This window comes from Dipodomys merriami, unplaced genomic scaffold (genome assembly GCF_024711535.1).
Source record: "Dipodomys merriami isolate MVZ:Mamm:240054 unplaced genomic scaffold, mDipMer1.0.p SCAF_198, whole genome shotgun sequence".
Classification (NCBI taxonomy): domain Eukaryota; kingdom Metazoa; phylum Chordata; class Mammalia; order Rodentia; family Heteromyidae; genus Dipodomys; species Dipodomys merriami.
In genome coordinates this window covers 1304185-1328661 of record NW_027203359.1, presented here as the reverse complement: position 1 = coordinate 1328661, position 24477 = coordinate 1304185, and the positions used below count along the sequence as shown (strand labels likewise).

The window sequence follows — 24477 nt, the reverse complement described above, 5'->3', positions numbered from 1 at the left end:
CCAGTACTTGCAGAGTATGGAAGAGCTCTGAGAACAAGGCATGGGGCCTAGAAAATGCCCTCCATTCCCCCTAGCCTGCCCCATCTGCTCAGGTTCCATACAACTACAGCCAGAGGCGGCAGACACTGCAGACACCGTCCGCTTGGTTGGGTGTCTCCTGACTGGGCTGGGACATGGATCCACTGGGAAGATGGTGGGAAGCTGAACCATAGCTGTATTCCAAAGACCAGCTCCAGGGCAAGGAAGGGAAACAAGGCTCAGATTCCACAGGGCTCCATTTCACTAGGAAAAGGCCCTGGACAGGCTCAGGATGGGGTACTGCACTCCCAGAGCTAAGTCTCAGATGACACTGGCTGGACTGAGCCAGTGTCTGGGAAAGGCCTAGTTCAACTGAAGCTAGGTCAGTGTTTTAAAACTCACCTTTGCCCAAGGGCAATGTTGAAGTGCTTTGTAGAACACACCTTTGCTTCTTTCTTTGTTTCCTAGGGAAACCTAAGGCAAAAGGACAAAATAGGATCAATTGAAGAGACTAAGACAAAAAAAAATCTGTACAATCTGCATGTTGTCCCCAATATTGTTGACCTGTGTGGGAAGTTGGCTCCATCAGAGTAGCTGAGGGGAATGGAGCCCAGCTAACCAGAGAACCAGCTCAGCACCACAGCCAAGCCATCCACACAGCACCAGATTGGTGATGTTTAACACTTGGGACTTTTTATTTTTTTATCAGTCGTGGAGCTTGAACTCGGCCTGAGCACTGTTCCTAAGCTTTTTCACTCAAGGCTAATCTCTACCACTTTGAGCCACAGCGCCACTTCCCGTTTTCTGGTGGTTAACTGGAGTCTCATGGACTTTCCTGCCATTGCTGGCTTTAAACCTTGATGCTCAGATCTCAGCCTCCTGAGTACATGGATTACATGTGTGAGCCACCTTTGCCCAAATCACTTCTGGCTTTTGAAGTCCTATGTCTCCTTTATTGGAGCTATTACATCCTAGCTCCAGTAGCAGCACTTGAAATGAGGTGGTCACTGAGGTAAAGCTGATGACCTTGTGCAAATGAGGACATTTTGCTTTTAATCTTTACCATCTTATGAAAATTTTCTTTTAGAGAAATCAAACCACCAGGCCTGGGATTATGGTAATGCAGAACCATAGCATTCAGGAAGCTAAAACGAGAAGATCGAGAGTTTCAATGTGGCCTGCGCTACATAAGGAGACCCTTTCTCAAATTAAAAACAATAAAGCTAGGTGCTAGTGGCTCATGCCTGTAATCCTAGCTACTCAGGAGGCTGAGATGGGAGGATTCCAGTTTGAAGCCAGCCTGGGCAGGAAAGTCTGTGAGATTTACCTCCAGTTAAATACCCAAAGCCAGAAGTGGAGCTGTGGCTCAAGTGATAAAGTGCTATCTTTGAGCAAAAAAGCTCAGAGATAGCACCTAGGCCCAGGACACAGACACAGACACACACAGACACACACACACACACACACACACACGGACACACACACACACGGGGACACACACACACACACACACACACACACACACACACGAAAAAGATAGCTTAATAGGTTTTTATCTATTAAAAGTAAGACTTCACATCAGAAATTTTAGTCTTGGAATATTCTCTCTATACCTAAAATCTAGGGTGTTCTACAGAGTAGTATTCCTTTCCGAAATTAAATTCTGGGTCGCTTTTGCTTTAAAAAAAAAAAAAAAAAAAAAGTCTGAGACTATCCATGTTTTCAGCTGGTTTTCTCTCTAAGCTTGGTTATGGTGGACGACCTTTTTTAATGTTACTGAATTGGATTTGCAAGTATTTTATTCAGACAATTGTTCTATTTTCTTTTTATGCTGTGACCTTGTCTGTTTTGGGGCTGAGGATTATCCTTCATGAATCTAGCATTCCTCTCCTTTCTAGCTTATGGAAAAGTGTGAGGAGTACTAGTGTTCTTTAAATGTCTGATAGACTTGGGCAGTAAATCCTCAGCTCGGAGCTCTTCTTTGTTAGTAGATTATTACTGCTTAAATTTCATTGCTTGTTATAGGCCTATTTAAGTCACTTTTCCTATTTCAGTTTTGGAAATTTAAGTGCATCTAAAAGTGTACCACCTCTCAGATTTTCCAGCTCATTTGAATATAGTTTGCATTTCAAAGTATTTCCTCATGATCCTCAGGATTTCACTTGTGTTAGCTGTGATGTCCCCTTTGTGTCTTTTCCCTCCCACTTCTGGTCAGATTAGCTAGGGTGTAGCCGTCTTTCTGGTTTGTTCCAACAAGGCTTCTTTGCCTGGTCTCTGCCAGCCAGCCACATGGCTGTGTCCTCACTGAGCCTCAGCCATTACTCCATCAGGGTCCTTAAGGATTGAACCACGGCAAGCTTGTGACACTGGGGGTGTGAGGGCGAATGGGAGGCCCCCCTCAGCCTTCCCACTTGCTTTTTTGTCACTTTTGAAGGAAAAAGTTAGAGCTGTCAAAACAAAATGGTGTCAAAGTATCATCTTACCAAAAACTTCAAGTACATCCTCCACAGCAAGGGGCACTGGCTGCCACTGTGGCTCCGCATAGCGTTCTCAAAGAGGGCTCGGATCCGATGTGTGAGGCCCGTCTCGGGGATGGTGGCGTGGATCTCTCTACCGCCCACCCTGTAAGACAAGGTGTCATGTAGCCCAGGTGCGTCCTCTCCCCTCCGTCGCTGCAGTATGGCGGAGGATGGCACCCCTGCCCGTGCGTGTCTGGGGGCGGCGATCGGCGCTGCCGCTCCACACAGCCTACAGCACTGTCGGCAAACCTCGCCTGTATCAGAACGCAATCTCACGCTCTGGGAAGGAAAACCTTTTGGTTGCAAGTAGACAAAGACTCAGGCAGAGTGAGTAAAATAATGGAAGAAATAAGGAATAAGCAAACTGAAATACCACGCAAAGGCAGTTTTGCCTTTGCAAAGGCTGCACTGAAACATCAGCAGAGATTCCACAATGAACAATGATGCCTAAACAATTACTAATCTGCACACGTAATATCCTCGACGGAGAGCATGACACTTCAAGAAGCGTAGCAATTACTATGCACTGGTCTGTGCCAAGCACTGACGTCATTGGCACCTCCGGCTTCTTCATTATTTCACTGGCAGATGAGGAACCTGCTAGAGGTCAAGTGACCGACAGCCTGAGGCCACCCAGCACTACGTGGCAGAGCCCACACTGAGATCAGAGAGCTGACCTCCAGAGCCTGTGCTCAACTATGCTCAATTCAGCTTGAGACTCCCTGAGCCTCCCCCTGCACACAGAAACAGCAGCCAGGTTCCCAAGATGGCTGGCCCTGGAAGTCAGCCACCCAGCCTCTGTGGAGGGATGGGTCTACCTTCTAAGTGTCATGTTCATCTATCAGTTATCTACTCTGTGATCCCCTAGAGCACCACAGCAGGGGGTCCTGGCCTTGTGCCACATCCACGGCTGTGCTGTGGAGGCCTGGCAGACAGGAGGAGACAGCACTCACTGCAGAAAGGCCTGTGAAGCACATGAGAGAGGTGGCCTGTAATTACCTCCGAACGGTCTCCACCAGGCTTTTCCTCAGCTTCTCCACTTCAATTGCAAACAACCATGGCTCCAAGTGTCTGGCAGACCTGGTGATTGTATCGAAGAATCTCCTGGTCTTGCTGGCATTGTGGGACTTACTCTGAATCTGTACGTAAGACCGCCAAAGCAGCTGGTTGCCAGGATATAGCTTCAAAGCATCCGAGAGGGCGTCTCGAAGTGGAGTCAGCGGGTAAACACTCACTCTCATGTGGAATTGCAGCAGACTTGTGTGCATCAGGCTGACAGCTTCTAAAACACTGCTCAAACTCTGGGGGTGGCTCTGGTCCTTCAGGCTAGGGCTCTCTGGAGAAACGGAGTCCTTCAGTTTGGCAAATACCTGTTCATATAGCCTCACAGCTGCATCGATTCCTATGGTCAAATACTGGAAGAGCATAAAGCACCGGACCAAACTACACAGGCAGTCCAAGGAATCGGCAGGAGCTCCATCAGAGACATGGCTCTCACCTAGACAATCCTGCAGTGCATGCTCGTAAGCCTTCCGAGCTTTCAAAACCCGAGTGGCCACTACCTGCCCAACATATGGCCCAGAGGGGCTGCTCTCAGTCAACTGGGTTAGTACATGAACAGCCCGGGCTGTGGCCGTCTCTCTGGAGTCTGGCAACTGCTCCACCTCCAGCTCGGCATAGAGCAGACTGAGCTCGCACAGCTCACGGTCCTTCAGCTCACTGCTGCCTGCCATGCTGAGTGCTGTATCAAAAACTTTCCTGGCATCCTCTATGTTGCCAAGCAACCATTCCAGATGTGCATACTGCTTCCAGAGGCAAAAATTGTTCCGATTTTCTGGCTCCTTGAGGAGATTCTTGGCTAGTTTTTTGCAGTTCTTCCCCTGTGACTTTAATCTCTTCTTGTTTTTAGTGTGCAGACACCAAATGACCTACATACACACACACAAGAAAAGAATGACTTTGAGTGCTCTAGAATTTCCAGGAAACCCCGAAACACTGTAACTTCAGGAAGCCCTGGCAATGCAAAGACACCTGTACTTCTTTTATTACATATCTAATAAAACATGGAAACTCTCTCTGTTGAGAAACAAATTGGAACTTTAAGGCTGCTATGCTCCAAATTTTCTTTTCCAAAGAGATGAGTTCACTACACTTTACCAAAGACACTTTTTTGAGGAGGAGTGGGCTGGGGGGAGGTTGGTTGTGAGGCTTAAACTCAAGGCCTGGGCACTGTTCCCAAGCTTTTTTTGCTCAAGGCTAGTGCTCTACCACTTTGAGCCACAGCACCACTTCTGGTTTTCTGGTGGTTAATTGGAAATAGCAGTCTCATGGACTTTCCTGTATGGGCTGGCTTTGAACCACGATCCTCAGATCCTAGCCTCCTGAGCTTCTAGGATTACAGGTTTGAGCCACAGGCACCCTCCTTCAAAGACACTATTTTAAAACAATCTGGTATATTTAAATTGTAGTAAGTAGTTAGCTGGAGAACTTTGAGTGTTAGGAGTCAATACTAAGAGTGGCCAGCAGAGGGCAGCACGCCAGATGGAGACTAATTTTTCAACAGATAGTTACAAATCACAGGATAAGTAGCTTATTTTCTCTATTCTAATAAGCCCTAAATCCTCTAACCCCACTTAAGCTTATTTTGGTTCTTAACACTAAGTGCCCATATCATCATAGACATCTGGTAAGACAAGTCTTCACACAGCAGACAGCTCCAGTCCCTGAGATCGGGGCTGGTGCCTGCTAGCCTCCTCTTCCTGGAGGGTGGGGGAAGTGGAGGGAGCCATGCCTGAGGTGCCATCAGCAGTCCCTGAAAAAAAGGAAGGACTGGGACACAGTACTCAAAGGAGCCTGTACTGGATCTGGTACTGGATCTGATACAAGAGAGAAGGCCCCGGGGGGGGGGGGGGGGGGGGGGGAGATGCGAAGTTACCTTTGCCATCTCATACCGCAGCCAGGAGAAGCAAAGGTGAGACTTCTGCTTCCCTGAGAACAAGGGCATCACGAGGTGGAAGACATTGCGGATGAACTCCTCGCCCTCTCGGTTGTGACCGCAGGTCCACCGCAGACAGCCCAACTGGTCCATGCGGCCAACACAGCTGATGCCCAAAAATGAAAAATCAAAGGCTGTCAAGGGCTTTTCATCGTAGAGTCCACTACTGAAGATGCTGCTCTCATCCATGGCCAGGTAAAGGCAGGAGGCCGGCGGGATGAAGCCTGAAGGCACGCCCAGGAACTGCAGGAAAGCCTCGATCAGCTGGAACTGCAGAGCCTGGCTGGAGAGTCTGATCAGAGACTGCCCAATATCATCAAACAGCACCTGCAACAAAGGCAGAATCCGGGACCTGTTTAATCAAGCTAGTAAACGCCTCACAACTCTATGCAGTGTACTAACGAATCAACATTACTCAGAATAGATCTTAAATAGGAGCTAAGAATTCTGTAAAACACAAAAGACAATCTAGAAGCTGGAGAACAGCCCCAATGGCAGGGGATGCCTGGGCACCCCCCCCCCAATTCCTGCAATGCTGGGGGCGGGGGGGGAGGAGCAAGGGGAGAGGGAGGGACCAAGAGGCTGAAGCTGACAGCTTTCCTAGCATCCAGCTAGAGTTTCAGAAAACCTAGTCAGGTTCCCTTCGAACGACACAATTGCTTCGTAGTTAGTTTGGCAAATTATTTTGTCTTCAATAAGGATGATTTACTACTTGTGATTTATTTGACCACAGATTACTTCAGGAAATCTGCTTGAGATAGACGGGCACAAGTAAGAAGGGAACAGGAGCAATGGAGTGTGTGAATAGCAATGAAAAGAAACCAATACAGTGGTGCATGTTCGCAGCTGATTTCATGTAGCTCCTTTTTGACATCCAGCCAAAGACACTATCCTTTGTGTCAAGGTTCTCTTTGGCTAGCTGATTATGTCTCTCAGCAGAGGACCTCAGAACACAAGCACAGGCTTCCATTAAGAGAAAAAGCTAAATGACCAGACACTGCTCATAGCAGCCATTTGCTCTGAAATCTGCTTCCAGGGGACAAACGAAATTCTGAACCTTGAAAAACAACTTGCAAGCCGACCATGAAGTCTACAGACTCCTCTAGTGCCCTCCTCCATGCCTTCAGCTTCCAGCAGGAAAGAGGCCTCTGGGGTAGAGTCACACCCCCTGCCCTCCTCCCTGCGTCAGGCCGGAGGGGGAAGGCGTCCCTGGAAGCTGCACCTCCTCATGCCCACTCCTCTGCAGCCTAACTCCAGCATGGCCGTCCCATGCATCACCCCAAATGCTGGCACACTGCAGCCATCAAGCTCCCATCAAATATCTGTTCAGCATCCAGGAGCCTTCCCACAGGTACAGGTGTCAAGCAATGAACAAGAGGCAAAACCCTCCATCTAAAGGCACTTCACTTGCAGGGAGGGACAGAGCCTGTTACCAAGAAGACATCTTGATCTATACACATCACAGGTCACACAGAAGCTAGAGCCAGTACTGCTTTAGGGCTGCAGGTGTTGAAATAGCATTTCTTCCGTCAAAAGCTGCCAGCTACTTGGTACCCAAGCCAGAGGGCAGGTGGCACAGCACAAGTGCCCGCTGTCAACAGGACAACACTCGCTCCCTCTCCATCAAGACACTGTGTGAGCCAGCTGCCCCAATATGGCCTCTACATCCTGTCCCTGGGCCTTCTAGTCCAATCTAGTTGCTGCATGTACATGTCCACAGACCCAAGAGTGTGATGGGACAGTGGATATAATTAAGGAATCTACAACAGTGATCCAGACCATAGAACCTGCATCTACAGCCTTCCTTCCCCAGGGTCACATGAAAACCTAAGTGGGCGCTGGGCGTTGGTGACTCACGCCTGTCATCCTAGCTACTCAGGAGGCTGAGATCTGAGGATCACGGTTCAAAGCCAGCTCAGGCAAAGTCCATGAGACTCTTATCTCCAACAAACCACCAGAAAAATGGAAGTGGTGCTGTGGCTCAAGTGGTAGAGTGCTTGCCTTGAGCTGAAGAGCTGAGGGACAGCGCCCAGGCCCAGAGTTCAGGCCTTACAATGACAAAAAAAAAAAGAAAAAAAAAGAAAACCTAAGTGAATGACCTGGAAGGCCATCTCCAGAAGAGTGGCCATAGGAGCCTTCCTTCCCTCCGGGGGACAGGAACTACACCAGGGGACACTGCTCCCCACTCACCGGGGCAAAGGAAATGAGCACGGGCAAGAGGAGGCCCCGCAGCCTCCTGGCAGGAGGGAAGTCAGCCGCCCGGCGGCACAGGACACTTGCCTGTCTCTCGGGATCCTCACAGTCGTCTTCCGTTTGCTTCTTGGTCTTATCAGGGCGCCAGGGACGCCAGTGCCTCTGGTCCCGGGAACGCTCAGCAGCAAGCCAGATCTGCCACCGGGGCAGAGTCTTATCTTTGATTTCCTGGTCATCTTCTTCTGGCTCATCATCATCGTCATCTAGGCAGAAGTAGGGGAGGGGCATGCCTTCAGGTGTGTCTCCAAAGGTAGAGCGCCTGTCTAACAAGCGTGAGGGTCTGAGCCAAAACTCTACTATCACTCCCCCGCCCCCCGCAAAAAAATATACATCAAAAGATTGTATGGCTTTGGACAGACAGACCTAACAACAACAGAATAACTAGAAGTAAAAGTAAAACATGAAGAAGAAATGCAGAATAGAGTCCCAATTACCTTCTAAATGCTAAATGTGTCAAGATGGATTTGAGAAATTAAAAATAAAAACAAAGATGATTATCAACCCATTTTCTAGATACAAGAGAACCATCCGTTTTTTTCCCCCCTGTTTGGGGAGGGGGCGCTATTAGATTCTTAGAACTATACTAAATTCAATGCAAGAGTTTCTGTAATACATTGTTAATTCCAAGGGGACACACAGAGCCCTGCCCTGATAGTAAAAATCACCTTTCCACATTGTTCTCCAGTGTGGATCTGTAAAGCACTTGGGTCATGTGGAATGACAGTGTAACGCATGCTAGTTAATCCTTTTTTAACACTCCTTAAAAAGCAATGATTTTTTCAAAGGATTTGTTAATCTATACATAGCCAGAAGAACAAAAAGTGTTTTAAGTACACACTAGAAAGGAATGGGGGTGGAAGCTATAACAAAAGCTTGCTTCTTATTAGAACACATTGATAAAAGAAGCTCAAGTCTGCAGAGGGCGGGAGAGAGTGGTGCTCAGACTTGAGGGAGGTAGACGCTTTCAGGTGGCCGTGGGGAAGAAACAGCCTATCCTGCCATGACATCCACTTTAATGTATGATTTTACATTCTGATGTTTGTAAATGTCCTTATGTTACTAATAAGCAGTATTTACAGTTAAATAGGAAGACAACAGCATATCTACCCTTACTGGGGGGGGGGGGGGGGGAGGCTTACCTGGGTTGATGACCACCCAGCCACCCCGTTCCTGCTGGTGCATCCAGGCCCGCCAGCCCCGGGCGCCCTTCTCCCCGGCCCGGGGCTCCCCGCTGTCCCAGAAGGGCTCAAAGAACTCCACCTGTGGAGGTTTAAAAGACCCCAAGTGAGGCCCACCATGTACAAAACTGCTGAGCACTGGGCATTAGAAGCTAGGACCCCTAATGTGTGAGTCAAAAGCAGCAAAAGAATCACCTGGTTCAGTGGGCCGCCCATCACCTCAGCCTACCTCTGTGCATGCTGGAAGCTGGGCTGGACCCAGTGATGTCTAACAAATCAAACATGGCACAGGCGAAATGATGACTTCATCTTCAGGATTAGGTCACGAGAAGCCAGGCCTAGGTGTGGCAATGGGAGCCTGCAGCTGGGCATGAGCACTAACTTCCTGGTTCTGATCCTGCCAAGGGAACTCACCAGGGACAAGTGACAGTGGCACCGTCCTTGGCGCCTCTCATGCCGTGGGAGTCCCTAACAATACCTGAAGTCATTTGTTGTCAAGACCTTTTGAAGGGAAGGAAACCCAGCAACTCGCGCGTTAGTAACTGTTTATCTTAACAGTGTGGTGCTCAGCGCTTATTAAGGCGTCAGTAGGTACTGTGGGCACAGGGCATCCATGCACATGCGGGCCCTCCTCCACCCCCACCCCACCCCCATCTTCAGGACACTAGGTCCTGGAAACCAGCTCACTGGAAATAAATAATTCCCCATGGAATGGAAGGCGAGCACAGTGCTGAGCAGGAATGTGATCCGCTTATCAATTGGCAGCAGGACTTTGAAAGAGAGCCAACAACCTACTCTCACAAAAGCTTTTCCAAGAAATCTCTTGAGGACAAGCAAGTTCCCAACAGGGACATCGTGGGCCGAGGGCCACAGGCCTCCACTCCCTGAGCCTGGGCAGGGCTGCACGCGCTGACCAGCATGGTCCCTCAGGAGCCACCAAAGGGCATGGCAACAAGGGTGTGATGGGGCGTGAGACTGCAAGTGTGTGCCTGTCACTCCAGGAAGGGGCTGGAAGACTGCTTGCTCTTCTTAGGTTTGCGCTTGTAAAAGTGATTGGACAAAAAGAATAACTTCTACAACCAATGTGGTTATTCCACAGGAATCCGGACCAGTGATGCTGACGCGTGGTGGTAACCATGTCTCTCAGCTACAGAGGCAAGGGGGACACTGTTGCATGAGAAGCGTTGCTTCAAAGTTGTCCTGTGAAGGCTGGGAAAGCCAGGTGCTGTTACTATTTAACATCACAGAGCGGTGGTCCTCAGGGCATCAGCCATGGGCAGTGTCCTCTACCCACCAGCGAGGTCCTGGGGACAGCCAGCAGGCTTAGCAGAGAGTGGGGGGTGGGGGTTCAGCGCTCACAGTTCCCTGGCTAAGAATCACTTCTGGAGCACATTGTATTCTTAAAATATAAAAGCATGTCCTAAAACTGTTTGACCTGGTGGTTTGGTAAGAACCTGTCACACTTATATTAATGGGTATGAGTCTCTAAGCCAACTTTGTTTAGAGGTAAAATTATGATAAAAATGGTTTATACTGGCAATTCATGAAACTACCACATGATGGAGTCCTTGCCCACACAGAAAGACCTTTCAAGCCATTCTACCATCTTCCTCCCTGCCCTCCTGCAGGGCAGAAAACTATTTCCTTCAGTGGAAAAAGGAGTCAGGTTATCTTACATGAGTAGCTCTGAGATGTTTTTATTGTTGATAACACTGCTGACAATGTTCATCTGTCATCTAAAAGATGAACCCACCTCAGTGAGGCCTGGTGTTGACAAGAACCTACAGATAACTTCATCTGCAACTCAGGCCAAGACTGCAGGCAGTGGGAAGCTTCACTGCATCAGCAACACAAGCTCCAGGGCATTCAAGAGTGATCCCAGTCTAAGTGTGCCATGCCCCCTGCCCCCTGACTAATAGAGAGGACCTGCATTTAAACCAGGGCCCAGGTATAAAACTAAGGCCATTGCTGAGGCTCTAGATTTGGGAGGGATAGAGGTTTCTTTTATCTATCCATATTTTACCAGCTTCATCATGGAGTTTTTCTTGGATCAGGGAAATATTTCTCTCTCTCTTGGATCAGGGAAATATTTCTCTCTTTCTCTCTCTTTTGTTCTCTCTCTCTCTCTCTGCACACACACACACACACACACACACACACACACACACAGGTCATGAGAGGCGAGCTTGGTACCTGTACTTTAGTTGGCACGCGCACACACACACACACACACACACACACACACACACACACACACACACACACACACACACACACACACACACACACACACACACACACACAGAGAATGGTCATGAGAGGCGAGCTTGGTACCTGTACTTTAGTTGGCACGCACACACACACACACACACACACACACACACACACACACACACACACACACACACACACACACACACACACACACACACACACACACACACACACACACAGAGAATGGTCATGAGAGGCGAGCTTGGTACCTGTACTTTAGTTGGCAGATCTCTCACACTGTCAGGTTTGAAGAAGGTGAAGTCAACCATGGCCTGGAACAGAGAGATGGCCTTCTCTGAGTGGCCAGCCTGCCGCAGAAAGTGGCACTGCTGCAGAAAGAGGGCTGTGAACCAGAAAACAAAGAATCCCTAGGTGAAGCACAGAGGAACAAAGAACAGCTACTCAAACACCAAGACAAGTCTTTTTTCCAGAACTGCTCTTAGCTTTCAACCCGACAGTACAGACATGTCCTAATCTAAAAGGGCCAACAATAACACTGTAAACCAAGTCTGCTGTTTCTGGTATTTATCTAAAACTACCACAGAATATAATTTTTTAATGTTTATTTATTTATTTATTTTTGTCAGGAGGGGGACTTGAATTCAGGGCCTGAGCACTGTCCCTCAGGTCTTCAGCTCAAGGCTAGTGCTCTACCACTTGAGCTACAGCGCCACTTCCAGTTTTCTGGTGGTTTATTGGAGATAAGAGTTTCACGGACTTTCCTGCCTGGGCTGGCTTCTTTGAACCGTGATCCTCATATCTCAGCCTCCTGAGTAGCTAGGATTACAGGCATGAGCCAACCAGCTCCAGGCCAGAATGTAAATATTAACAACAAGAAACTACACATAGTATCTAAAAACAAGTCAAGAAGTTAACCTTGATGCCAAATGTCTAACACTCAATTCTCACTGGCACCAAAAAAAAAATGGCAGGAAAGATGGCGTAGTTATTGGAAAGTACAATCTGAACTCCCCATTCATAGATGGCATTTGCTACCAGCAATTTTCATCACACATCCAGTGTGCTACAAAGTCAGTGTTCCATGTTTGATTTCAGTTCACCTTAACAAGGATGTAATTCCATTTATGCGATGTCAGCCTATCATAAGTAATGTCAAATGAGGCTTTATGAAAAAAATCTCATGTTTTTTTTTGTTGTTTATTCGTGTTGGAAACTGAATGTTGGGCCTGATACATGCTAAATACATGTTCCAGCCCCATATACGACACCATTTACATCAGCGCACTGTTTAGTATTTCTAGAGAAACTCAGTCTCTAGACATTGACAATGATGATAACAGGAGTTCTGCTCAAACAAGTGTCTACTGCATGCGCACAGAGCTAGGCGCTCTGCACGTTGGTCACGCGCAATACCCACAGCACAGGCAACCTACTGCTCCTGTGGAGAAGGAGCTCTAGCAGGGTAAGAATCTCCCCAAGCTCACACTGCAGCCAATGAGGAACAAATCCACAATTCAAACCAATGAGTGACATGCCCCAGCCCCTGCACTGTGTGCTGCCTTCCGTTATCTGGCTACTGCCAAAATTTTTATTCCAGTCTCCTTTGGGACACACCAAAAACATGAACAGCACAGTAATACCTGACATCTATGAGGTCAGCAGGGCATCTCATGTGTATTATTGCTAGAGACCCTAAAACGAGGGGTGTTGACAAGTAAGATCAGACAATCAAAACAGTTAAAAGATCCAGCTACATTCACTTGGCTAATAAGTAGGAAAGTTGGAACTGCTTGTCCAGTACAAGTTACCTAACTTTTCTGGCTCTAACCCACCCATCTTGAGGGCTGGGCTAATCTATTATAATTAACCAGTCATACCTTGTTGTGTGTTTGTGGGTGTGTGTGTGTGTGTGTTTGATAATTTATAGCAAAACAGAATATAATCTCATTCTCTACTAAATCCAAACTGTATCTGGTATCTCCTTACCAAACATGGCGTCCTCGGTGCCAGGCAACACAGGGTGAGATAAGATGCTGCCGTCATTAACTGCAGAGAGAGTGCTCAAGCACTTGCCATACAGACTGTGAATTTTGGATATTGAAAAGGTACTAAACTGGCTCTGGCAAAATACAAGGTATTTCTGCCACAGGGCTGTATTATTGGGGTGCAGGAAGATCAGTTTCTGCCACTCTTTGACCAGCATGGAGGGCTCCCAGAATTCCGCACAGAGCTTCAGCCTGGCGAGCTTCAGGTCAACGCTGCTCTGGTTGCAGTCGATGGCCCGCTCCAGGATGGCCAGCTTCTTCTCCAGGAGGAGCTTCAGTGACTTCTTCCGCTTCTCCTCTCCCTCCTCCAGTGCACACAGGCCAGGACACTTCATGGCCTCATCCTCAACAACACAAACACCAATTTACTCATGGGTTACAGAGGATCAACCACAATGTCTCTTCCTCCTGTCAAAACCAATAGTTGGCTAGGCGCCAGTGGCTCACGCCTATAATCCTAACTACTTAGGAGGCTGAGATCTAAGGATCACAGTTCAATGCCACCCCAGGCAGGAAAGTCTGTGAGACTCTTATTTCCAATTAACTACCAAGGAAGGCAGAAGTGGAGCTGTAGTTTTAGAGTACTAGCCTTGAGCATAAAAGCTCAGAGATAGCACCCAGGCCCTGAATTCAAGCTCCAGGACAGATACCAAAAAAGAAAAAAGAAAGAAATCATGAAAACAACTGTTCCACAGACTCAGTTTATAACTTCTAATTAAAAACTTGTTTCCTCAGGGCTTGCCCAGCAAGTGAAATGTCCTGGGTTCAATCCTCAATACAAAAAAAAAAAAAAAACCACCAAACAAAAAGTAACCTTGAGCCGGGCGCTGGTGGCTCACGCCTGTAATCCTAGCTACTCAGGAGGCTGAGATCTGAGGATCGCGGTTCAAAGCCAGCCCGGGCAGGAGAGACCGTGAGACTCCTATCTCCAATAAACCACCAGAAAACCGGAAGTGGCGCTGTAGCTCAAGTGGTAGAGCGCTAGCCTTGAGCTGAAGAGCTGAGGGACAGCACCCAGGCCCAGAGTTCAAGCCCCACGACTGACAAAAAAAAAAAAAAGTAACCTTGAAACTCATTTCCTAGGGTGGTGTTCTAACCTGGTATGCTTGGTCTTCATTTCACCTGACTGGCCTGTCTCTCTGCCATTCATATTTATGTCTATGTACCAATAACTAGCATGCAATGCTTGAAAAGGAGCCAACCTTACCAATGAAGAATGAAGACAGAGCCACATATTTTAAGGGCCTGCACAGGGGACTTCCTGACCCGCTCTCACACTTGTGTGCACTTTGCCTGTGTGGTCTGTCCTTCAGGAACGCCTCTGTCTGGTGGGCAAGATCCCATTCCCTGGCTGGAGCATACTCAGTGGCAGCATGTTTGTCCAGCACATAAAAGGCCCTGAGTTCCATCCCAGAACCACACACACACACAAAATTGTTCCAATCTCGCTCCATTCATTCTCAAAGAGCACATTCTGTAACATTACAGCGTCTACAGCACTTACTACCTACCCCGGCTCCATTTATTCCTGACGGGTCACTGGATTCCTCACTGGACAAGCTCTAGCTGCTTCTTTTCTTTTTCTTTTTTTTTTTTTTGTAGTACCGGGGCATGGGAGCAGAGCCTCACACTCTCACTTACCTTTTTCATGGTGGTGCTCTACCACTTGAGCTACACCTCCACTTCTCTAATAACCTTTATATACAGTACCAAATTTCTTCATAAAGCTCAAAAAGTGTTTCAAAACCAGCTCATGGTAGCTCATGGTAGATGACCAGACCTAGGTCATCTGTCCCACTTTCCCATCAAGCTGAGATCAGAATAATAATGATTTAAGGCCAGTTGAGCTACAGGACTCCATCACAATGAAAACCTGGGTATGGTAGTGTGGGTCTGGCATCCCAGCTATGAGGAAAACATGAATAGGAGGAACGAAGTCCAGGTTGGCCCAGGCAAAAAGTGAAGACCCTATTCAAAATATAACAAAAGCAAAAATAGCTGGGGGAATGACTCAAGTGGTAGAGCACCTACTAGCAAGAATCAGGCCCTGAGTGCAAACCCCAGTGCCACCAAAATAAATAAATAATTCAAATTTCAAAAGCAGCCTAGGCAATTCAGTGATACCATGTCTCAAAATAAAACAAGAAAAGGCGGGGTTAGTAGCTCAGTGATACAGTGCTTGCCTAACATGCACAAGATTCTGGATTCAATCCATAGCCAAACCAAAAGCAATGCTACAGAGCAAACAAAAATGTGTCTTCTCTTACAAAGTAAGAAAAGTAGGACAGTGACACTTACCTGAAAAGCCACAAACGCCAGCCACAGCTCAGTATCATGAGGATTCTCCCGAACTCTCCTGTTAAAGTCCTCTACCTTGGCCTTGAGAACAGCATTCTCTCTGTCGACTTGTGAGTCTGGCTGTTTCCCTTCTTGCTTGGGGGGACCATGTCCATGTAACCACTGTGTGGTTGACTTATCATAAATCCCCAAAGGATTCAACCAGCTTGTAACAGGTGCAGCCACATCATCTGAGTCCTTCACTGGGATGAATGAGCCTGGCTTAGCAGAGGGAGGTTCTGTGTTGCAGCTCACAGCAATTCCATCAACATTCAGTAATCCCACACTCTTCTTCGTGAAGTAGCGTTCTGGGGCTTTGTGTGAGTGCTTCTTTGAGGCAGAAGCCCCTTCCCAAGATATACACTGCTTCTTAGGGTTAAGACCTAGACAGGAGTCTCCTTTCCTCTTGTATCTTGTAGAAAAAGAAAAAAGTAACAAAGGGAGAATGTGGCATTACCTGTAGAGCGTGAAGACTCATTAGACCTAAACTCTAGTCATCCAAGTTCATGTGGATGTGCCTCTATCCACGTTCACGATCCTATCAGTTTCTGCTCAGAGCCAAAGCAGGTCAGCAAAGAGCTCCCCTCTGCCTGGCTTCACTTCCTCCTCTGACACCTCCTGCCTTTATTCACAGCTCCGTGAATTTAAAATCATGCCTGTCTTCTAGATCTTAGTACTTGTTTTCCTGGGTCTTTGGAGTTAACAGTACTGCCACATATACTGCGTCATTCAGCCATCACGGCCATGCATGACAGGCAAGGCAGAAGCATTATTCCCTTCTCGCACTGCTCCTAACAAAGCACACTGACGCGGGGCCTAGGTCATCGGTCCTGCCTTCCCTCTGCTGTCCTGCGTCTCTAGCCTGTTAACCCTGACGTTGTCTATAGCTCTGTCTCTTAATCTTAATAGTGTGTCAAGTGAGAGTTCATTTGGCTATTTCTACTTTGGAGGAAGAGAAGCTTTTATGGAACATGCACGAGTGCCCGGGGTTACCCACGCACACATGACTACTGAGTGCTTGCACAGGCTAAGGTGAAGGCGAATCATGCACTTTCCTGGATGCAAACAATCTAATTAAAAACTCGGGGGGGGGGGGGAACTGGGCAAGAAGCCGGGTACCAGTGGCTCACACCTGTAATCTTAGCTCCTCAGGAGGCTGAGATCTGAGGATTATGACTCAATCCAGTATGAGCAGAAAAGTCCGTGAGACTCTTATTTCCAATAAACCAACAAGAAAGCCAAAAGTAGAGCTGTGGCTCAAGAGGTAGAGTGCCAGCCAACTGGGCAAGAGAGCTGAACCAGAATTTTACACAAGACATGAATGGCTAATAAACTCACAAAAAAGTACCCAATATCATTAGTTCAAGAGATGCCAATTCAAGCCGGGCGCTGGTGGCTCACGCCTGTAATCCTAGCTACTCAGGAGGCTGAGATCTGAGGATTGCGGTTCAAAGCCAGCCCGGGCAGGAGAGACCGTGAGACTCCTATCTCCAATAAACCACCAGAAAACCGGAAGTGGCGCTGTAGCTCAAGTGGTAGAGCGCTCGCCTTGAGCTGAAGAGCTGAGGGACAGCGCCCAGGCCCAGAGTTCAAGCCCCACGGCCGACAAAAAAAAAAAAAAAAAAAAAAAAGAGATGCCAATTCATATGCCCTATCCCCCTGACACAGCTAAAATTTACAAGAGTAACAACAGCAAATGCTGATGAACAACCAAGATTCTCATTTGTTGGTAGAGTGCGAATGGTAGAATTACTTTGGGAAAAGGCTTAGTAGTGTCTTACAAATTTAAACACAGGTCTACCTTATGACCCAGCAACTCTATTCCTAGGTATTTACTCAAGAGAAAGAAACCACATGCACACACAAAGCCCTGTGCACAAATGTTCTCAGTAGTTTTATTCAGACTAGTCAAATACTGGAAAGTATCCAGGTGTCCATCGACAGATAAGACTAAACAAATGGTGGTAGAGCCATATAGTAGAATTCTACAGGCAGCAACAGGAAGCAACCTATTGAGAAATGCCACATAAGTCTCAGAAACACTGCACTAAGCAAAAGAAGCCATACACAAAATACTATGTTTCTCACATCATATCTTTTTGCATGGTCCAATTAGATGAAGTTCCAATCAGGCAAAACTAACTGGTAAGAGAAACATTAGAATAGTGAGTAAAAAGGAAACATTTGGGGGTCACAGGAACCTTCTGTACTTTTCAAGAGCTCTGGCCTACACAGGGATATGCATTTGTCAGAACTGAGAATGAAGAGTTGTATATTACACTGATCATAATTTTTAAATCACTGGAGGCTCACGCCTATAATCCTAGCTACTCAGAAGACTGAGAACTAAGGATGAAGGTTCAAAGCCAGCCTGGGCAGAAAGTCAATGAGACTCCTATCTCTGATTAACCAGCAAAAAAGCAGGACAGGAAGTAGAGGTGTGGCTCAAGTGGTAGAGCAATAGCCTTGAGTAGAGAAAGTCAATGGAGTGTGCTAGTCCCTGAGTTTCAAGATGTAGTACCAGCACAAAAAGAAAAGAGAGGAAGAAGCTGGGCACCGATGGCTCAGGCCTGTAATCCTCACTACTCAGGAGGCGAAGACCTGAGGACTGCGGTTGGAAGCCAGCCCAGGCAAGAAAGTCAATGAGACTCTTACCTCCAATAAACTACTAAGAAAAAGCCAGAAGTAAATAAATCGTTTAATAGGGATACAGGTGGACCCATTGCAACAATGAGATGTACAGTCGTTATGTCGAAAACGAACTTTACAACTTTGTTGCGGGGGGGGGGGGGAGAGCGGGGAGGATGGGGGGGCAGGAGGATGGGAAAGGATGGGAAAGGGAAACAAAGGAGGAGACTACAATGCTTGATAAGAAATGTACTCATTATGTTGCCCATGTAATTGTAACCCCTCTGTACAGTATTTTCACAATTAAAAAAAAAAAAAAGAAAAAGAAAAAGCCAGAAGTGGTGCTGTGGCTCAAGTGGTAGAGTGCTATTCTGGAGCACAGAGAAGCTTGGACAGCACCAGGCCCTGAGTTCAAGCCCCAGGAATGGCGAGGGGGGCAGGGGAGGGGGGAGAAGAAAAGAGAGGAAGAAAAGGAGATAGGAAGGAAAAAAAGATGGGAAGAGGAAAAGAAGAGGAAGAGGGAGGGGAGACAAACACGGATTCTAGTAAATAACCCCATGCTAAGCTGTTTAAGGAAGTAATTAAGTAGAGTAAGTGCTGTGTGCCTGTCCACCTCTCTGTGCTATGTCCAGCAACTCCTACATGGACCACTACCGCAACCAGCACTTTCAGGGGGACAATGAAGAACAAGAAAAACTACCGAAGAAAAGCTGTATGTTGTATGTTGGAAATCTTTCCTTTTATACAACTGAAGAACAAATTTATTAGCTCCTCAGCAAAAGTGGTGACATAAAGAAGATCATTATGGGTCTGGACAAAGTGAAAAAAACAGCCTGGGTGGGGGGAGTGGGGGGGTGGAGAGGGGAAGGGATGGGAAGGAGAAGCAAAGGAGGGGGCAACAATGCTTGATAAGACATGTACTCACTATCTTACATAATTGTAACCCCTCTGTATGGTATTTTCACAATAAAAATAATTTAAAAAAAAAACAGCCTGCGGATTTTGTTTTGTAGACTACACTATGTGGAGCATCAGTGGAACCCATCTGCATGACCTGATAATTCACACAGGCTGGAATACAGGCTTTAAAGAGGGCAGGTAATATGGACATTGGCCATCTGGGAGCCTGGTTTGAGATGAGTATCAGAAGGACTTCGATGCTAGAAGAGGAGGCTATGGAAAAATGACACAAAACCAGTGAGTAGGACCCGATGCTGGTGGCTCATGCCTGTAATCCTAGCTACTCAGGAGACTCAGATCTGAGGATCGTAGTTCAAAGCCAGCCTGGGTAGGAAAGTCCACGGGACTCTCATCTCCAATGAACCACCAGAAAACCGGAAGCAGCACTATGGCTCAAGTGGTAGAGCACTCACCTTGAGCTGAAGAGCTGAGGGACAGTGCCCAGACCCAGAGTTCAAGCCCCACAACTGACCAAAAAAGCAAAGCAAAACAGAACCCAGTGAGTGGTAAAAGCCTTATCAGTATACAACTCAATCTTCTGGTCTGTTGCTGAAGAACATTAGCCAAGGTCCAGTCAGTGTTTTACTAAGCTAGAAGTTCCCTTATGGTTTTCCTTTGCAATAGTAAAAAGGGTGGAATTCCTGAACAGTGCTTTTAATTTGAGTGTTAGAATGCTGGCCATGTTGTCAGGTCATCAGGATAGTTACCAGCTCAGAAACTGTGTTCCTTAGCAACAGATTTGATCTGTAACTTTGATGAACCTGTCAAGCAAAAATGCATGTCTTTTTTGGTAGACAAGGGCAAAAATCTTTTTTATTGTGCTTGAGGCTAAGAAGGGGCCTGTAATGATTACTTTTAAGCTCAAGACAATTTTTTAAAGCAGATAAATTAAAAGGCATGAGAGACATGTGGGAGTTGGAAGAGTGCTCAAGTGGTCTCGCCTAGGAAGCACGAAGCCCTGAGTTCAATTCCCACTGTCTGCCCCTTTCTCCCAAAAACATACTAAAGGGGGTTTGTTATGCTGTATAGCTCTACTATAAATTATGAACAGGTGCTTTGTTTTCTACGCTGAACTTTCTACATTGAATTCTAGCCTCCAAAGGCAAACTTAGAGGTCACAGACCTTTCCAAACAGTTGGCATAAAAGCAAGCCTGAGACAGTCTTGAGGGTGGTACCTGCCTGACTGCTATGCTTTACGTGTCAGAAATGCAGGTGCAGGATGTGAAGAGTAGTTATTGAACATATGTCTCAAAAGATATAAATCTCTTACCTAAAGCAAAAAGAAAAACAAGTGTTCACTGAAACACAGAGAACCTCAGGTACCCCGAAACAAAGGAGAGGGTATACTGGCGATAGGAAATGGAATGAAAAAGCAAGAGATCATCAAATTAATGGCCTTGACACTGTTTGGGCTATCAAATGTATTCTTTCCATTTCCAGAATGATCTTGGAAATAGCTTTCAGTTGCATTCTTTATGGTTTTGCAGTACTGGGGATGGAACTCATGGCTTGGGCATGCCAGGCAAGTGCTGTATTAATTGAGACCCAGAATGGGTTAAGTGTTTGTTTGAGGATTTAAGAGCATGCTTAACAAAAACCCAGAGATGTTTCCTACAGAAAATGTCTATTTCAGCCAATTCACACATTAAAGTCTGTTTTTACATTTTTCCCAATTAGTGCTACTGAGGTTCAAGCCTTAATAGTGAGCTGGTGGTTTCTAAAAGAGTGGAGTCTACTGAATTTATTTTGCGTTTGTAAGGCAAGAGGTAGTTTCTCTCTAATATGAAAAAAAATGAATCTTTTTCATTCAGCAACTTACTTACACTAGTTTGTGAAGGTTTGGGCTGAAGTATCTCAGTATGAACATCTTTCATCTTTATGATAAGTGTGAAGTTTTTCGAATTCAAAACTGCCTATTTTTTTAAAGAGCTGTAACAATTGTAATTCTTAGAAGAAACCATTTACAAACATTCAGTGAAGATACATCTTCAATTTTAAATTTTATTTTTACACTGTAGTTTGGATTCGCATATTTTATTTTTTGTAGTAAAACATAACTCAGATTATCTATAGGCCTTGAAACACAAATGCACATGCACACGCACACAGACACGCACATGCACACACACATAGACACACATTTTCTATAGCAAATTAGATGAGAACACTAAGGAGAAAAAAATAACCAACACGAAAGAAAAAAAATCCATCTTTGCAGTTTAGACTAAGAAAGTGCTTTCTAATTACTTTCTTTCTATGGCCTGTGACATTCATTAGCAAAACCTCAAGAGCCACTCTTGGTTAACGTTTTCTCCTTTTCATCTAGTAGTAAATAGTAACGCCTTACGTCGCTACAAACATCTCTGACACTTGTGTGCAAGGCAGGGTAAGAACTGTAATTCCCAATTCCCCAATGAAGGAAAGGAGGCTGAGACAGGTGGATGACCTGCTTGGGACTGTGCTGCTGGTTAGTGGCCATCAAATGCGAACCTGGGTCTTTGGTCGCTCCAGAAAGCGTCCTACCACACCCCGTCTCATGTGCTCCCCTGGCTGCCTGATCTGGCACAGATACTTGACCTTCGAGTCCTTGCCTCCTCCTTCTGCTCCTCAAGGAGCAGCCATGGCATCGCACGGGCTGACAAAGCAGGAGCAGGGGACCATGTACACACCTCCTGCATGGTCAGGCATGCTACCTTCCCCATCTCTTCCTGGGTGCCCACCACTCTTTTGGGTGATATACAAAACTTTATACTACTTCAGAGTATTGAAACAATCCAAAAACAACCAAGATAAACTCACAAAGGAAATTTCAGCAGGAATTGTTTATATGATAAAGTCAGGAAGAGAAATGTGATTCTAATTTGGAGGGTTGGTGAGGCATTAGAAACTGAACTTTAAAGAGTATTAACCTATAATAAAGGATAACAATCTCCAAGATCTACTCTTATTTCCTATAATTCCCTACCTTTGATTTTCATTACCTATAAACTATTTGGAAATAGAGATTATCTATTGTTCTTTAGTTCCTAAGTTTCCTAGAAAATGCGCTTGAAAAGTTTTATTAAGTACTCCACTGCTGTTGCTTTGAGTGTCAACTGTGAGGTTTCCCAGACTGGCCTCGACTTACCAATCTACTTCCTCAGCCTTCCAAGAAGATGGGATTACAGGCATGAGCCATCTTGTCTAGCTTACTCAAATACTTATGATTGACAGATTACAGGGGGAAAGTTCAAATTCATTACTGAAGCAAATACCGCCTACCACATAGTTTTATGATCATCTGGTGGTATATGCTAGAAATAACCTGAAAAAGTCATTATCATTAAATGTCACTTTTTAAATGTTATGTGGGGAGAAGGATAAATAAAAAGGTCTTTGCTACTTTTTTTAAACCAAATAGACTAAACCAGATAGATTAAACCAAATCGTTTCTGGATACTCTGTTACAGTAAGTTGCTTTTAGGCTTATCCACCAGGCACTAAGCAATGCCCCATGGGTAAAGCAAGTCAGTATGACCTGACCTCAAGCCTGCCTTTTTCAGTAAATATGACACATGCGCCTTAACAGCAATGGCTAACACCCAACAGAACCTATGAGAGAGAGTGAGAGGGTAGAAAGAGGGGGAAAACACTGGATACCTTGCTATATCCCCTCGGTAGAGACTTTTATACTCCCAGTTTGCAGGGTCAGGTTTCTTATCCATACGGAAGGTTTCTCCTGTCAGAGCCTCAATGTCCTCCAGCCACACAGGGTGAGTGCCTGCACCAGCAACTGCATTATTTCCTTGGCTGTGGACAAAGGAAAAGGGACAGGTGACTCTACAGTAACATTCCCTCACAGCCCAAAACAGCAAGCTGAAAGCTTTCTAAGCACCCATGGCATCAGACACACATAAGTGCAGAAAACCATACAGGCCAGGGATGAAGGGACAAAACAAAGCAGACCTGTCACCCGTACCAAGCAACGGGGTCATCTCAGATATTATCCTCAAGTGTACAGGTGTACTTTATAGCATTTCACTTAAATGATTACAACTTTATTTCATGGGAGCACTATTTATATTTCTTTTAAACAAAGCTTTATATTTTCTAAAAATTACTTCTGCTCACAATGAGATGTACAAGTTGTTATGTCAAAAAACAAACTTTACAACTTTGATGGGGGGGGAGGGGACCGAGAGAAGTGGGAGGATACGAAGGGACGGGAAGGGGAAACAAAGCAGGAGGCTACAATGCTTGATAAGAAATGTGCTCATTATCTTACCCATGTAATTGTAACCCCTCTGTACAGCATTTTCACAATAAAAATACATTAAAAAAAATTACTTCTGCTCTAAGGCACACTGGAACACAAGGCAAAGGTATTAACTGGTGATATCCACGGACATTAAGTGGGCTGCCTGTGATGATTTTAGGCCAGCTCATACTTTAAAAAAGAAAACACAAAAAGGCCGGGCACTGGTAGCTCACACCTGTAATCCTAGCTACTCAGAAGGCTGAAATCTAAGGATCTCGATTCAAAACCAGCCTGGGCAGGGAAGTCCAAGACACTCTTCTCTCAGATTAACCACCAAGAAGCCAGAAGTGGAGCTGTGGCTTTGACCAAAAAAAGCTCAGGGATGTCATCCAGGTCCTAAGTTCAAGCCACAGAACTGGCACCCAGCCCACAAAAATAAAAAAATAAACTATGTAATACTTGGAAAAGAAGGAGAGCCCACTGTGAAGAAATTAATGCACTGCATAGAGAAGAAAGAAGAGGAAAGCCAAGGGCACACTGCAGGTTACCCTTCCCCACTCTCCCAAGTCGGTATTGTGGGTCAGGAAGCAAGACATAGTCTCAGCTGTGTGTTGCCTTCATCTTACGGTGAAGGAAATCTTGTCCCATGAAATACAAGTCAATTAGTAGCTGTCACCCTGGGGAAGTATCCCCAGGTCCCGCGCGGCACGCCACCCTCCTTGAACCCTTTTCCCTGGCATCATGGAAAGACATTCATCACTCAAAATACCTTCGTCCCTGTCTGTACAGAATAAACAACTCTGCCAGGTCACCTTCCCAGAAGACAGCAGAAGTTAGCAGCAGGAAATGAGAGGATAAAAACTAGTTTGAGGCCGAGAGGGTGGCTCAGGAGATAGGGCATCTGCCGAGCAAGTACAAGACCTTGAATTCAAACCCCAGTAGCAAAATTTTTAAAAGAAAAATCAATTTTGATCTAATAGGTTACTCAACAAAAATACTGAACTTGAAAATGCTGTCTGAGTCATAAAACTACTACAACACTGAAGATTCTCTCTGGCATGGTCGAGCACA

At 46.1% G+C, this 24477-nt stretch overlaps 1 protein-coding gene and 1 pseudogene across 1 annotated transcript in view; one reads left to right on the top strand and one right to left on the bottom strand.

Annotated features, from left to right (window-relative positions):
* Nucleotides 1-24477, bottom strand: part of LOC138831493 (nuclear exosome regulator NRDE2-like) — a 40546-nt gene that overhangs the window by 2029 nt on the left and 14040 nt on the right. Inside the window, exons 4-13 of the mRNA XM_070028568.1 lie at nucleotides 22809-22958; nucleotides 15542-15992; nucleotides 13185-13587; nucleotides 11447-11580; nucleotides 8925-9045; nucleotides 7813-7988; nucleotides 5473-5859; nucleotides 3537-4465; nucleotides 2502-2640; nucleotides 421-492 (exon numbers count right to left, since the gene is read on the bottom strand). Coding sequence (XP_069884669.1) covers nucleotides 421-492; nucleotides 2502-2640; nucleotides 3537-4465; nucleotides 5473-5859; nucleotides 7813-7988; nucleotides 8925-9045; nucleotides 11447-11580; nucleotides 13185-13587; nucleotides 15542-15992; nucleotides 22809-22958 — 2962 coding nt within the window. The remainder of the gene's footprint in view (nucleotides 1-420; nucleotides 493-2501; nucleotides 2641-3536; nucleotides 4466-5472; nucleotides 5860-7812; nucleotides 7989-8924; nucleotides 9046-11446; nucleotides 11581-13184; nucleotides 13588-15541; nucleotides 15993-22808; nucleotides 22959-24477) is intronic.
* LOC138831471 (nuclear cap-binding protein subunit 2 pseudogene) lies at nucleotides 18833-19409 on the top strand (annotated as a pseudogene).